Genomic DNA, 14,443 nt, shown 5'->3' on the forward strand with positions numbered 1-14,443 from the left:
TAGAGCATAAGCTTTCGTGAGCTACAGCTCACTTCATCGGATGCATTTGGTGGAAAATACAGTGGGGAGATACACACACACACACACACACACACACACACACACACACACACACACACACACACAGAGAGAGAGAGAACATGAAACAATGGGTTTTATCATACACACTGTAAGGAGAGTGATCACTTAAGATGAGCCATCACCAGCAGCGGGGGGGGGGGAGGAAAACCTTTCATGGTGACAAGCAAGGTAGGCTATTTCCAGCAGTTAACAAGAACATCTGAGGAACAGTGGGGGGTGGGGTGGGGGGGAGAAATAACATGGGGAAATAGTTTTACTTTATGTAATGACTCAACCATTCCCAGTCTCTATTCAAGCCTAAGTTAATTGTATCCAGTTTGCAAATTAATTCCAATTCAGCAGTCTCTCGTTGGAGTCTGTTTTTGTAGTTTTTTTTGTTGAAGGATAGCCACCCTCAGGTCTGTAATCGAGTGACCAGAGAGATTGAAGTGTTCTCCGACTGGTTTTTGAATGTTATAATTCTTGACGTCTGATTTGTGTCCATTTATTCTTTTACGTAGAGACTGTCCAGTTTGACCAATGCCCCTCTGCCATGTACATTGCTGGCACATGATGGCATACATCACATTGGTAGATGCGCAGGTGAACGAGCCTCTGATAGTGTGGCTGATGAGATTAGGCCCTATGATGGTGTCCCCTGAATAGATATGTGGACAGAGTTGGCAACGGGCTTTGTTGCAAGGATAGGTTCCTGGGTTAGTGGTTCTGTTGTGTGGTTGCTGGTGAGTATTTGCTTCAGGTTGGGGGGCTGTCTGTAAGCAAGGATTGGCCTGTCTCCCAAGATCTGTGAGAGAGATGGGTCATCCTTCAGGATAGGTTGTAGATCCTTGATGATGCGTTGGAGAGGTTTTAGTTGGGGGCTGAAGGTGATGGCTAGTAGCGTACTGTTGGGCCTGTCCTGTAGTAGCTGACTTCTGGGTACTCTTCTGGCTCTGTCAATCTGTTTCTTCACTTCAGCAGGTGGATATTGTAGTTGTAAGAATGCATGATAGAGATCTTGTAGGTGTTTGTCTCTGTCTGAGGGGTTGGAGCAAAAGCGGTTATATCGTAGAGCTTGGCTGTAGACAATGGATCGAGTGGTATGATCTGGATGAAAGCTAGAGGCATGTAGGTAGGAATAGCGGTCAGTAGGTTTCCGATATAGGGTGGTGTTTATGTGACCATCGCGTATTAGCACCGTAGTGTTCAGGAAGTGGATCTCTTGTGTGGACTGGTCCAGGCTGAGGTTGATGGTGGGATGGAAATTGTTGAAATCATGGTGGAATTCCTCAAGGGCTTCTTTTCCATGGGTCCAGATGATGAAGATGTCGTCAGTGTAGCACAAGTAGAATAGAGGCATTAGGGGATGAGAGCTGAGGAAGCGTTGTTCCAAGTCAGCCATAAAAACGTTGGCATACCGTGGGGCCATGCGGGTACCCATCGCAGTTCCGCTGATTTGAAGGTATACATTGTCCCCAAATGTGAAATAGTTATGGGTCAGGACAAAGTCACAAAGTTCAGCCACCAGGTTAGCTGTGACATTATCGGGGATACTGTTCCTGACGGCTTGTAGTCCATCTTTGTGTGGAATGTTGGTGTAGAGGACTTCTACATCCATAGTGGCTAGGATGGTGTTTTTAGGAAGATCACCAATGGATTGTAGTTTCCTCAGGAAGTCAGTGGTGTCTCAAAGATAGCTTGGAGTGCCGGTAACGTAGGGCCTGAGGAGGGAGTCTACATAGCCAGACAATCCTGCTGTCAGGGTGCCAATGCCTGAGATGATGGGGTGTCCAGGATTTCCAGGTTTATGGATCTTGGGTAGCAGATAGAATACCCCAGGTCGGGGTTCTAGGGATGTGTCTGTGCGGATTTGTTCTTGTGCTTTTTCAGGGAGGTTCTTGAGCAAATGCTGTAGTTGCTTTTGCTAACTCTCAGTGGGATCAGAGGGTAATGGCTTGTAGAAAGTCTACGGCCAAGCTCTACGATATAACCATAACAATTCAGTTTGTATGTGAAAAGAATAAAATAAGGATATATTTCCTTGTCCTCATTTCTTTACAAGTTTGGGGCATAATCAAGTAGCCATTTTGCATTAATAACAAGAAAAAAAACCCCAATACTCTTTTTAGCATCCTTTTAATAGGTCACCCAAAACACTTCAGATATGACCAGCTGTTAGGGGAAGAGAAAAGAATAGCTTTGAAGAGTTTAAAAAAAATTTTTCTCTCTGTGCTGTTTAACAGCAATGATAGCAGGCCATTCTGAAATCACACACAGTTCTGAACTTCATGTACCATACCTGTTGCATGTTGAAATTTGGGTCTTGGGTGAAGGAAATGTAGTTCCAGAAATCATTACTGAAGCAGGTTATTGGTTGACAAGTAATTAAACCTCAGGCATTATGCATTTTAAAAGGAGGATGTTTTAACAGACATTTACTAGAAGACCTCCTGAGATCCCTTGCAATCCTATGATTCTGTGTGATATACTCCATAATGCTTATGCATAGTTAAAGATGGTCAAAAGACATTGCTGAAGTTGAAGATTGATTTTTAAAATAAATCCTGCTCTTTTCAGAAATCAAAATATCGATTCAGTATAAGAAGCTTGTTTTTCCCACCCCCCCCCTTGTTTTTGTTAATATGGATGGCTGATACCTACATAAGTAGCTTTATCAAATCTTGTTTCTGTTTTTATGTCAAAGATATGATTTTCCCCCTCCTCCCCAATCTACTTATAAACTGAAACTCTGTCACTTATTATTTCTCTACTTAATGCAAAAATACACATTACACAATGTTATGGATTCATAGTTAAGCTCGCACACATCAGGAAATGCAGTTAAGATTGACTGCTCACATAAGAACGGCCATACTGGGTCAGACCAAAAGTCCATCTAGCCCGGTATCCTGTCTTCCAATAGTGGCCAATGCCAAGTGCCACAGAGGGAATGAACAGAACAGGTAATCATCAAGTGATCTATCCCCTGTCGCTCATTCCCAGCTTCTGGCAAACAGAGGCTAGGGACATCATCCCTGCCCATCTTGGCTAATAGCCATTGATAGACCTATCCTCCATGAACTTATCTAGTTCTTTTTTGAGCCCTGTTATAGTCTTGGCCTTCACAACATCCTCTGGCAAAGAGTTCCACGGGTTGACTCACCATAAATCTGCCTTTTTGAGAAATAGAAATTGCAATATATTGCATAGTATTTCTTTCTTGCAACTTCTTAAATATGTGTGTAGTATGTTGTAGTAATGTGTACTAACTTAGAACAAGAGAGAGGAAACAATGGCCTGTGCAAGTATGCACTTGTGCATGGTCAGTCTCTCTCTCTCGAGCTAGGTGTCTGAGAGGAGATGTGTATGTGTGCATAGCAGAGATTCAGCTAGGGCATGCAGAGAATCTGTCTCTCTCTTTTTAGGATTTAAATGTAGCTTGTGTGTGGATGCATAGGATTTGGGGTCTCTTGACAGTAACATATGCCACAAGGGCTAAATGGTGTGTTTGCAATCCTTCATTGCTAATGTGTTCGTGTAGATAAACTTCAGCTTCTGTTTTGTAAGCTGTAGGGGTGCCCCTGTTCTAATGTTTGAGCCTTGACTGAGAGTGTGTGGGTGGCATCAGGGAGCAGATCCAGCTCCCTGATTTTCAGTTGCCTGGCTGTAGCTCAATTTAAAGTCCTCTGCGTCTGTCTCTGTCTCCTTCCCCCCCCCCCCCACACCCCCTGTGTCAACTTGACATGGAAGGATCCTCAGCAACCTGATGCCAGTGGAGAACTGGGTGTTGTGGAGCTTTGGTCCATACTCCCTTTACATGTGGGAGGCTCATTTTCACACCTACAAGATGATGGAACTGCTTCTACGGACTTCATGCCTGTGGAGATTCCCCCTAAACAAAGGGAATTCTCTAGTTGCTGTTCTGGCTGTCTTAAGTTCACAGGGAAATCTGGCCCTGTGAGTATTGGTGTGATTTGGCAGTGGATTGGTGGCGAGTTCCCAAGGAGCCAGTCTGTCTGTGCCTGTGTGCAGAGGGGGATTATCTGCTGGGTGTCCAACACTGGGGTTGGGCACTGGTGGGTTAATGCGACTCAGTAGTGTTGCCAGTAACAATGCAGTTAAACCCTTGTGGAGACTGTGTGTTGAATGTTAATTATAATTTTATATTGCATGGTGCCCATAGGCCTCAGGCAAGATTTCAGCCCTGTTGTGCTAGGCAAAGTACAGCCATAGTTGCAGTTTCTTATAGCTCATGGTGAAACAGTAACTTTGAAATTATGTGCACTGATACATGTTCTCATGTGCTTATTTTATTTTAAAATGCCTTTTTCAATCTGACAGGAAATTTGACTCTGATTTAAAATCGAAGTCTGAAATGTGAGTTCAGCAGTTTACCTGTGTACTAACAAATATTTTTTTTCCAAAAACAGGAAAAGTGGTTTGGTTTTAGCTTTCCACCGCCACTTACTTAAAATAAAATCAAACAATGCCCACCCCCACAAGATGACAGAATTGGTTTTTACTTAATTTCCATGCTTGGGGAAACCCTTCAGTTGATGTAAATCGGCATTTGCTCTATTGATTTCAGTGCATCTCTGCCACTATATGCTAGCTGAGGATCTGGCCCTGGGTTGTCTTAGACCCAAGATAAATTTTTGGAGAGGGCTGCTTCAGCCCTAAAGAACTGTCGGGAGGTAGGTTGGAAATGGGATTTTAGACTGTAAAGTGAGTTGCTGCAAAGAAAACTCCATTATTTGTCAGTCTGTTATCTTTTTTCTAAATAAGATAAGCTTGAAATTAAGAAAATGGGCATTAATTTATTATTAAATTAGTGTACATTTTTCAGTCTGCCATATGAGGATTTGATCCTTAAATCTGCACAAGTAGTGTCAAAATACAATATCTTAATTTTTTGTTTCTTTCAGTATTCAGTGTTTTTTTTTGTTGTTGTTTTTTTAAGGGTAAGGTAAATCTTCCCATAATTATGTTCTCTGAGCAATTTGCTGGTTAACATGCTCTTCATTGTTTTAAAAGCAAAAATGTTCCAACACAGAAAATTCATAAGAATAACCAAACCTATACATCACATTGTTTTTAGTTTCACAAGTTATTACTTGGAGAAGACGTACACCTTAAAATGTTTGTGGTTTATTGCTTGTCACTTCCTGTGCATTAATGGTATGTTAGCAATTGTTTTTGGTAGGTGGAGTCTTTCTGAAGCAATGATGTATTTTTTCCCTCTTGGAAATGTTAGAAATCATGCATGAGAATGTCAGGGAACCATGGTAAGTTAAATTAAATGTCACTAAAGTGCATGTGTGGGTGGCTTTTTATATATAAATACAGACCAGTGTACAATGATGAGACATTCATGACACATTGACAACTCAAGGGATACTGCTAAGCTTGGTAAACTCCAAACTCCTGCTTTTCCTGTTCTTTCTTGTTCTCAGATTCTTTTTAGGTGCAAGGTTTTTCTCAAAAGAAATGCTGTGTCTCATCACCTTTTTTTGCCAAGTACTAGCAAAAATAGAGGAATAATCCAAGATCCAGCAACATGCAACTCCGAGCAACTGGAATCAGAAAGTAGTTTGTGTTCATAACTGATTTGGTGGGGGGAGGAGTCAATAAGGAAACTAACTCCAAGCTTCCTAATGGGTTCTATAAATAGTAAAGTTGGGGAGGGAAAGGAGAAAGTTCTGTGACCTCTTTTTAGTACAGCAATATGAAACAAATTCTATAATTTCATTTGTGCCTTTATTCAGTGTCTGGGCTTTGTTTTTTGTTTTAGACCTAGAGTATATAACTTTAAAATGTATAAAGATGCCTTAATGTCACTTGAAAGGGCAACTTGCTAAAATAGCAGCCTAGGAAAAAGTGGCTAATTGTTTCAACATCCTTAGAATGAACTATTCTATAATTTGTTTGTCTGAAACAAAGGCTTAGTAGCAGCCATTGCGGGAATTAGATGCACCTTTTTGAAGTCTTTGTTTGGACTGCTGAGGAATGACTTTAGTTTTGCCCTCTAATTGTAACTATTCTATTTGAAATGCCAAAATAATCATTGCCAGTTTGCCAGAAATGTCGTCTTACTCCTTGTCTCCTATTCGGTAGTAGCCTCCTAATCCTTGCAAACTGATGTGATTTTTTTTTTTTCCTACTCCCTGCCCCCTTTAAACATTGGCTAATCATGAAAGGTTTTCCAATTATGTCTAAATACATAGCACAGATTAGTTCATTATTGTTGAATCCTCTTAATTGGGACCCCTTGGTGGACATCCTATTGTCCAAATTAAGCACCTGTCCCAATTAAGAGAAGCCTTTAAAAAAAAAAATAGTGCTGATTGAAAAAAATTAAGTTGAAACAAAAATTATTGTACTGACTCACTATATTTCCTCTTTGTATCTCCTAGTCAGTCAACTTCAGTATTAAGACTGGCACTTAGAATTTTACTCCCATTTAATGGTTCATTAAATACCTGTTAACCCCTTGGCAGTGTCTGCTTTGTGTCCCCATTAAATGGATTTTTTGTTAATACTGTCTCAATTAAGCAGCACTCCTTGCCATTTTCTATCATTAGGCTGAATCTGCTGTCTTTGATACAATCCAACAAAGCACCATCTGATTAGTCTTTCCAAATAAGTGGAGTATACTATGTTTGAAATGCTTTATTATGAAATTTATAATGCTGGTTTTGTAATTGCAGGTGAAGGACCTAACAAAATATCTAGACCCCAGTGGACTTGGAGTAATCAGCTTTGAAGATTTCTATAGGGGGATCGGAGCTAGCTATCAGAAATGGAGGTAGTTTGTTTGCTATTACAGTATGAAGAAAGGAGAAAGATCAAATTTAGAAATTCAAGAGTTAACCCTGTAGACCAATTGCTTGGTAAAACAGTTGCTGGGTTTTCTGATCCCTTTAGAAAGCTTATAAACCTTATTTAAAGTATTGATGTTGAAACATGAAGTCCATTATTTTCTGCATTGTATGAAGAACAAAGCAGACTGGTTTTAGATGCACTTAAAAAAAACTCTGTGCTACTAAATTGCATTTCACAACAAATCAGTAGGGCTGTCAAGCGATTCAGAAAATTAATCACGATTAATCGCACTGTTAAACACAACTAGAATACCATTTATTTAAATGGTTTGGATGTTTTCCATTTTTTCAAATACATTGATTTCAGTTATAACACAGAATACAAAGTGTACAGTGCTCACTTTATATTTATTTTTTATTATAAATATTTGCACTGTAAAAACAAAAAGAAATAGTATTTTTCAATTCACCTAATACAAGTAGTGTAGTGCAATCTCTTTATCCTGAAAGTTGAACTTACAAATATAGAATTATGTACAAAAATAACTGTATTGAAAAATAAAACCATGTAAAACTTCAGAACCTACAAGTCCACTCAGTCCTATTTCTTGTTCAGCCGATTGCTGAAACAAACAAGTTTGTTTACATTTGCGGAAGATAATGTACGTTTCTTGTTTACAATGTCACCTGAAAGTGAGAACAGGCATTCTCATGGCACTGTTGTAGCCAGCGTCACAAGATATTTACGTGCCAGATGTACTAGAGATTCATATGTCCCTTCGTTCTTCAACCACCATTCCAGAGGGCATGGCATACATCCCTGCTGATGACTGGTTTTTGTTTATTATTTTTACAGTACAAATATTTGTAATCAAAAATAATATAAAGTGAGGACTGTACACTTTGTATTCTGTATTGTAAGAAAAATCAATATACTTGAAAATGTAGAAAAATATCAGAAAATATTTAATTTCCACTGGTTTTCTATTGTTTAACACTGCGATTAATCGCGATTAATGTGTTTTTAATAGGGATTAATATTTTTGAGATAATTGTGTGAGTTAACTGCAATTAATCAACAGCCCTACTAATCAGAAATGGGTTTTCATAAATGTATGCTGAAATTAGTGTAAATCTAGTTAGGAAAACTCACTTTGGTTTAGTTTATACTGAATCTTGCAATTTTCCCATGGGGCTGGTCAATAGAGGCACACAGTCAAGTGATTTAATGGAGTGCTTGCAGTACGTGGCTAATTCTGGATTAGGATATAGAACCTTCTAAATTGCTAGTGCATTTGCATTAATTTTTACTCTAACCGCCAGTGAACATAGCAGTGTAAATAATGTCGAACAAGAAACAGATGTAATAAGATTCTTCTGATCTTTTACTGTTTGTAATCTTTGTCACAGAATACCGAAAAAGGTATTACATCTAACTTGTATTGTAAACTCCTAAGGGCAACGTCATGTCATGTTTGTCAGTAAAATGCCATGCATGCCTATAGTGCTATAAAAATCTCAATGAATCTTCCACAAAATGACCCTTCAAACATGAGAATGTGTTCAGAAAAGAATGTATAAAGGAATGCTATTTAGCTGTTACCTGTATGAAAACAGTATTTTAGCAATTCTCATTGGGGCAACTGGATATTATGAACAGAACATGAAATGATTGTTTTCAGCCCTTTTAGAGTACATTTTCTGTTTTAATCTTTAAAGTGTTGAGAAGGGGTATTGATATAGTCTGTATTGAATTATGTAAAAGTATTTTGTATATGTAGTTCCTCCATAACTGTTCCAACATCATTACTTATTCTGCTGTAGAGAATAAATTCTATTGCTGCTTACCTGCTGCACATGCTGCCATGCATGAAAGTAAGCAGATTAAGCATATTTTAGAGCCACAGTGGCGTGAATTTATTGTTTCGTTTACTATTGTGTGTGTGTGTATGTGTGTAAAATACAATAGTTATTACAGCAAATAAGTTGTTAACTTAGTGCAAGCATCCTGATTGGCTAATAACTTAGGTTAATAATTAAATCACACAGTGCTTTAGTATCATGTGCTGCAAAGAGCTGCAGGAGATGCATTTAAAGAGCCATTTGTGGCTCACTAGCCTGAGTCTGAGTATCACTATTTTAGAGCAACACAACCACAAGTGTGAAAGGAGTCTAGTTTTTTACTGAAACTCCTTTCGGAAAGGTCTGGTTCCATGAGTACATTAATAACCCTTGAAGGTGTGAGTGACTTATGGTTACTGCTTAGACTGTTTGTTGGCTTTATAACCATTCAGCACTGAGTGACATCATTGGTTTTTCCCTTGGGTGTTTCAAATCTAAATATTTACAGCTCACTGCAGATTATATAGCTTGAAGGCTTGGTGTGGTGCAGCTCTGTAATAAGAACTGCTCTTGAGCTCTGAAGAGGTAGCAAAGAGTCATTAATCTGAGAAATTGCTATCTGAGAAGTATGTGTTAATGGAGCCCTGGCTAATGTTTCTCTTCAATAATTCATTGCCCTGGTGTTGTGTTTTTTAATCGGATAGAAGTAGCAGGCCCAGAGAGGTTAAGACCTTTCTTAATGTGACAACATTAAAAACAATTTAAAATATGGTTTGGATTGAGGTTTTTGCACCTACAGAGAGCTTAGTTTGTATTATTCACTATAGCAAATGCACAACAAATTCCCTTAAGTTTTTATTAATCATAGAAGCATAAGAAGAGACTCAAAGCAGGCATAGGATGTTTCTTAATGAGTCTGAGGGTTGAACAATTATTTATGTTTAAGAGTTTCAAGCCCTTAAAGTCCTTCAGAGGGTTGATTACTGATTGGAGCAATTTGCTTTATCAAACATCAATGATTTAGATAATGGCATAGAGTACACTTATAAAGGTTGTGGACTGTACCAAACTAGGAGGGATTGCAAGTGCTTTGGAGGAGAGGATTAAAATTCAAAATGATCTGGACAAACTGGAAAACTAGTCTGAAGTAAACAGGGTGAAATTCAATAAGGACAAATGCAAAATACTCCAGTTAGGAAGGAACAATCACATGCACACATACAAAACTGGAAATGACTGCCTAGGAAGGAGTATTACAGAAAGGGATCTGGGGGGGTCATAGTTAAGGCTAAGATTTTGTCGGGGATATTTTTAGTAAAAGTCATGGACAGGTCATGGGCAATAAAGAAAAATTCACGGGAGCCCATGACCTGTGCCTGGTTTTTACTAAAAATATGCATGATAAAATGGGAAGTGTTTGGGCAGCTGCTGGGTGACTAGCAAATATGGCAGGCGACCAGCTTGGCTTAACAGTGAAATCTTTGAGTTTAAACTCGAAAAAAAGCTTACAAGATGCGGAAATTTGGACAGATGACTAGGGAAGAGTATAAAGATATTGCTCGAGCATGTAGGGCTGTAATCAGGAAGGCCAAAGCACAAATTGGAGTTACAGCTACCAAGGGATGTGAAGGGTAACAAGAAGGGTTTCTACAGGTATGTTAGGAACAAGAAGGTGGTCAGGGAAAGTGTGGGCCCCTTACTGAATCAGGGAGGCAACTTAGTGACAGATGATGTGGAAAAAGCTGAAGTACTCGGTGCTTTTTTTGCCTCTGTCTTCAGAGACAAGGTCAGCTCCCAGACTGCTGCACTGGGCAACACAGCATGGGAAGGAGGTGAGCAGCCTTCAGTGATGAAAGAACAGGTTAAGGACTATTTAGAAAAGCTGGACATGCACAAGTCTATGGGTCCAGATCTAATGCATCCAAGGGTGCTGAGGGAGTTGGCCGATGTGATGGCAGAGCCATTGGCCATTATCTTTGAAAATTTGTGTCAATTGGGGTAGGTCCCGGATGATTGGAAAAAGGCAAATATAGTGCCCATATTTAAAAAAGGGGGAAAAAAGGGAACCCGGGGAACTACAGACCTGTCAGCCTCACTTCAGTCCTTGGCAAAATCATGCAGCAGGTCCTCAAGGAATCCATTTTGAAGCACTGAGAGGAAGTTGATCAGGAACAGTCAACATGGATTCAGCAAGGACAAGTCATGCCTGACCAACTTGATTGCCTTCTACAATGAGATAACTGACTCTGTGGATACGGGGAAAACAGTGGATGTGAGATATCTTGACTTTAGCAAAGCTTTTGATACAGTCCCCCACAGTATTCTTGACAAGTTAAAAAAGTATGGATTGGATGAATGGACTATAAGGTGGATAGAAAGCTGGCTAGATTGTCGGGCTCAACAGGTAGTGAGGAACAGCTCATTGTCTAGTTGGCAGCCTGTATCAAGCGGAATGCCCCGGGGGTCGGTCCTGGGGCTGGTTTTGTTCAACATCTTTATTAACGATCTGTATGATGGGATTAATTGCACCTCAGCAAGTTCGCAGACGACACGAAGCTGGGGGTAGAGATAGATACGAGGAAGGGTAGGGATAAGGTCCAGAATGACCGAGACAAATTGGAGGATTGGGCCCAAAAAAAAACTGAGGTTCAACAAGGACAAATGCAGAGTTCTGCAGTTAAGAAGGAAGAATCCCATGCATGACTACAGGCTGGGGACTGACTGGTTAAGCAGCAGTTCTGCAGAAAAGGACCTGGGGATTACAGTGGACGAGAAGCTGGGTATGAGTCAGCAGTGTGCCCTTATTGCCAAGAAGACCAATGGCATATTTGGCTGAATTAGAAGGAGCATTGCCAGCAGATCGAGGGAAGTGATTATTCCCCTCTATTCGGCACCTGGAGTATTGCGTCCAGTTTTGGTCCCCCCCCCCCCCACTATAGAAGGGATGTGAATAAATTGGAGAGAGTCCAGCGGAGGTCAATGAAAATGATTAGGGGGCTGGGGCACATGACTTACAAGGAGAGGCTAAGGGAACTGGGGTTATTTAGTCTGCAGAACAGAAAAGTGAGGAGGGATTTGATAGCAGCCTTTAATTACCTGAAGGGGGGGGTTCCAAAGAAGATGGAGCTAGGCTGTTCTCAGTGGTGGCAGATGACAGAACAAGGAGCAATGGTCTCAAGTTGCAGTGGAGGTCTAGATTGGATATTCGGAAACACTATTTCACTGGAATGGGTTACCTAGGGAGGTGGTGGAATCTCCATCCTTGGAGACTTTTAAGGCCCAGCTTGACAAAGCCTTGGTTGGGATGATTTAGTTGGTGTTGGTCCTGCTTTGAGCAGGGGATTGAACTAGATGACCTCCTGAGGTCTCTTCCAACCCTAATATTCTATAACCTGAGAGCGGCGGGGGCTCCGCTATCTCAGGTGACGGGGGTACCTCACAGCTCCCTGCCACTGGAGGAAACGGCAGGACTCTGTAGCTCTCAGCCCCTGGGGTTGAAGTCCCTGAGGTCTGTGGAAGTCACAGATTCCGTGACCTCCCTGACAAAATCATAGCCTTGGTCATAGAGGATCACAAACAATTTAACACTGTTGCAAAAAAAAAAGTGAACATCATTCTGGGATGTATTAGCAGGAGTGTTGTAAGCAAGACACTAAAAGTAATTCTTCTGCTGAACTCTATGCTGACTTGGCCTCAACTGGAGTGTTGTGTCAAGTTCTGGGGGCCACATTTTTAGGAAAAATGTGGACAAATTGGAGAGAGCCCAGAGGAGAGCAACAAAAATGGCTAAAGGTCTAGAAAACATGACCTATGAGGGAAGATCTGAAAAAATTGGGTTTGTTTTGTCTGGAGAAGAGAAGACTGAGATGGAATACAAGTTTTCAAGTACACAGAAGGTTGTTACAAGGAGGAGGGAGAAAAATTGTTCTCCTTAACCTCTGAGGATAGGACAAGAAACAATAGGCTTAAATTTCAGAAATTGAGGTGGACATTAGGAAAAACTTCCCATCAGGATGGTTAAGCACTGGAATAAATTGTCGAGGGAGGTTGTGGAATCTCCATTATTGGAGATTTTTAAGAGCAGGGTAGACAAACACCTGTCAGGGATGGTCTATACTTAGTCCTTCCATGAATTTAGGGGACTGGACTAGCTGACCTCTCGAGATCCCTTCCAGTCTTCTGATTCTATGAAACAGCCTTTTCCCTGTAAAGAAGGGAAAAGGTTCATCTTGATTCTGGTTGTTTCTCAAAATCACAGGTTAGAATTATTTCTGCACGAAAGAAATAAAAAAACAGAATAAAGACAGAAGGGCAATGTGGCTTTGTCATTGAAGTTCATGAGAGTCCATGAAGGCAGGTCAGCCACTAATGGGTGCATCTCTGGGCCATGGCTTGATTTCTTGATCTGGGTAGATTATCTTGGTGGTATTAGGTTGGTTCTCTTTCACTGACTCTTCTTATGCTGGGCAGTGCAATTATTCATTTAAATTACTGAATTTGGACATTTTGAACATCAACACTGTTAACTAGGTCACTGATATTTGTAAGTTGCACTCTCAAAATAGATTGCATTACAGTACTTGTATAAGGTGAACTGAAAAAATGTACTCTTATCATTTTTACAGTGCAAATATTTGTAATGAAAAATAATATAAGTGAGCAATGTACACTTTGTATTCTGTTGTAATTGAAATCAATACGATTGAAAAAAATCCAAAAATATTTTTAATAAATTTCAATTGGTATTCTATTGTATAACAGTGCGATTAAAACTGTGATTAATCACGGTTAATTTCTTTTTAAGTTAATCATGTGAGTTAACTGAATTAATCAACAGCCCTAATTCCCATACATTATCCCTCACCCACCACCCAAATATGGTCCCTGATTTTAATGGTCAGAGAATGGCTTTGTCTGCTCCGTATGCATGTTGTTTTGGGGAATAGCTAAGCTGCCTTTGATCATCCCACTGTGCACTGATTCAATAATACTGTTGGGAAGCCATAAATTTAGGGGCTAACAAATTGATTTGAGCATAAGCTTTCGTGAGCTACAGCTCACTTCATCGGATGCATGCAGTGGAAAATACAGTAGGGGGATTTTATATACACAGAGAACATGAAACAATGTGTGTTACCATACACACTGTAACAAGAGTGATCAGGTAAGGTGAGCTATTACCATCAGGAGAGGGGGGGAAAAAACCTTTTGTAGTAATAATCAAGGTGGGCCATTTCCAGCTTTTCTTTTTGCAGATATAGACTAACACAGCTGCTCTGAAACCTGTCATAAATTTAGTAGTAATGGGTCCAGTCTTGCTACAATGGGCTGGGGAAGTTGGTGCAGACTATTTATTTTAGCCTTCCTGTGCATTCTTTTCTTTTATTCTGGTTCATCGCTAGCTTATTTTCCCCTGCATCTCTATATTGCTTAAGTTTTGTGACTGTGGGTGCAAGTTGCTGAGCATGATTTTTTTTTAAGTTTTAAATGGCCTCTATATTTGTTTACCCGTTTTACTTATTGCAAAAAAATGCAAAGCCTTTTACACTTTGTATAAAGAATTTGTCCAAAACTGATATATTTTCCCTGACAAGATATGCCTCATACTGAACAGAGCCAAAATGTCTAAATTTGTGAGACAAATCCAAAAGAGTAAAGACATTCTTGAAACGCTGTGACATTAGTTAGAAGTTGTTACTGTTCATGGGTCCTCTATGGAA

The 14,443-nt window shown here is 40.0% G+C and overlaps 1 protein-coding gene across 1 annotated transcript in view; it reads left to right on the forward strand.

Annotated features, from left to right (window-relative positions):
* Positions 1-14,443, forward strand: part of RAB11FIP3 (RAB11 family interacting protein 3) — a 177,127-nt gene that overhangs the window by 50,095 nt on the left and 112,589 nt on the right. The window contains 2 exon segments of the mRNA XM_038419921.2: positions 6,768-6,845; positions 6,847-6,865. Of these exon segments, the coding sequence (XP_038275849.1) occupies positions 6,768-6,845; positions 6,847-6,865 (97 nt within the window).

Source organism: Dermochelys coriacea, chromosome 10, assembly GCF_009764565.3.
Source record: "Dermochelys coriacea isolate rDerCor1 chromosome 10, rDerCor1.pri.v4, whole genome shotgun sequence".
NCBI lineage: Eukaryota > Metazoa > Chordata > Testudines > Dermochelyidae > Dermochelys > Dermochelys coriacea.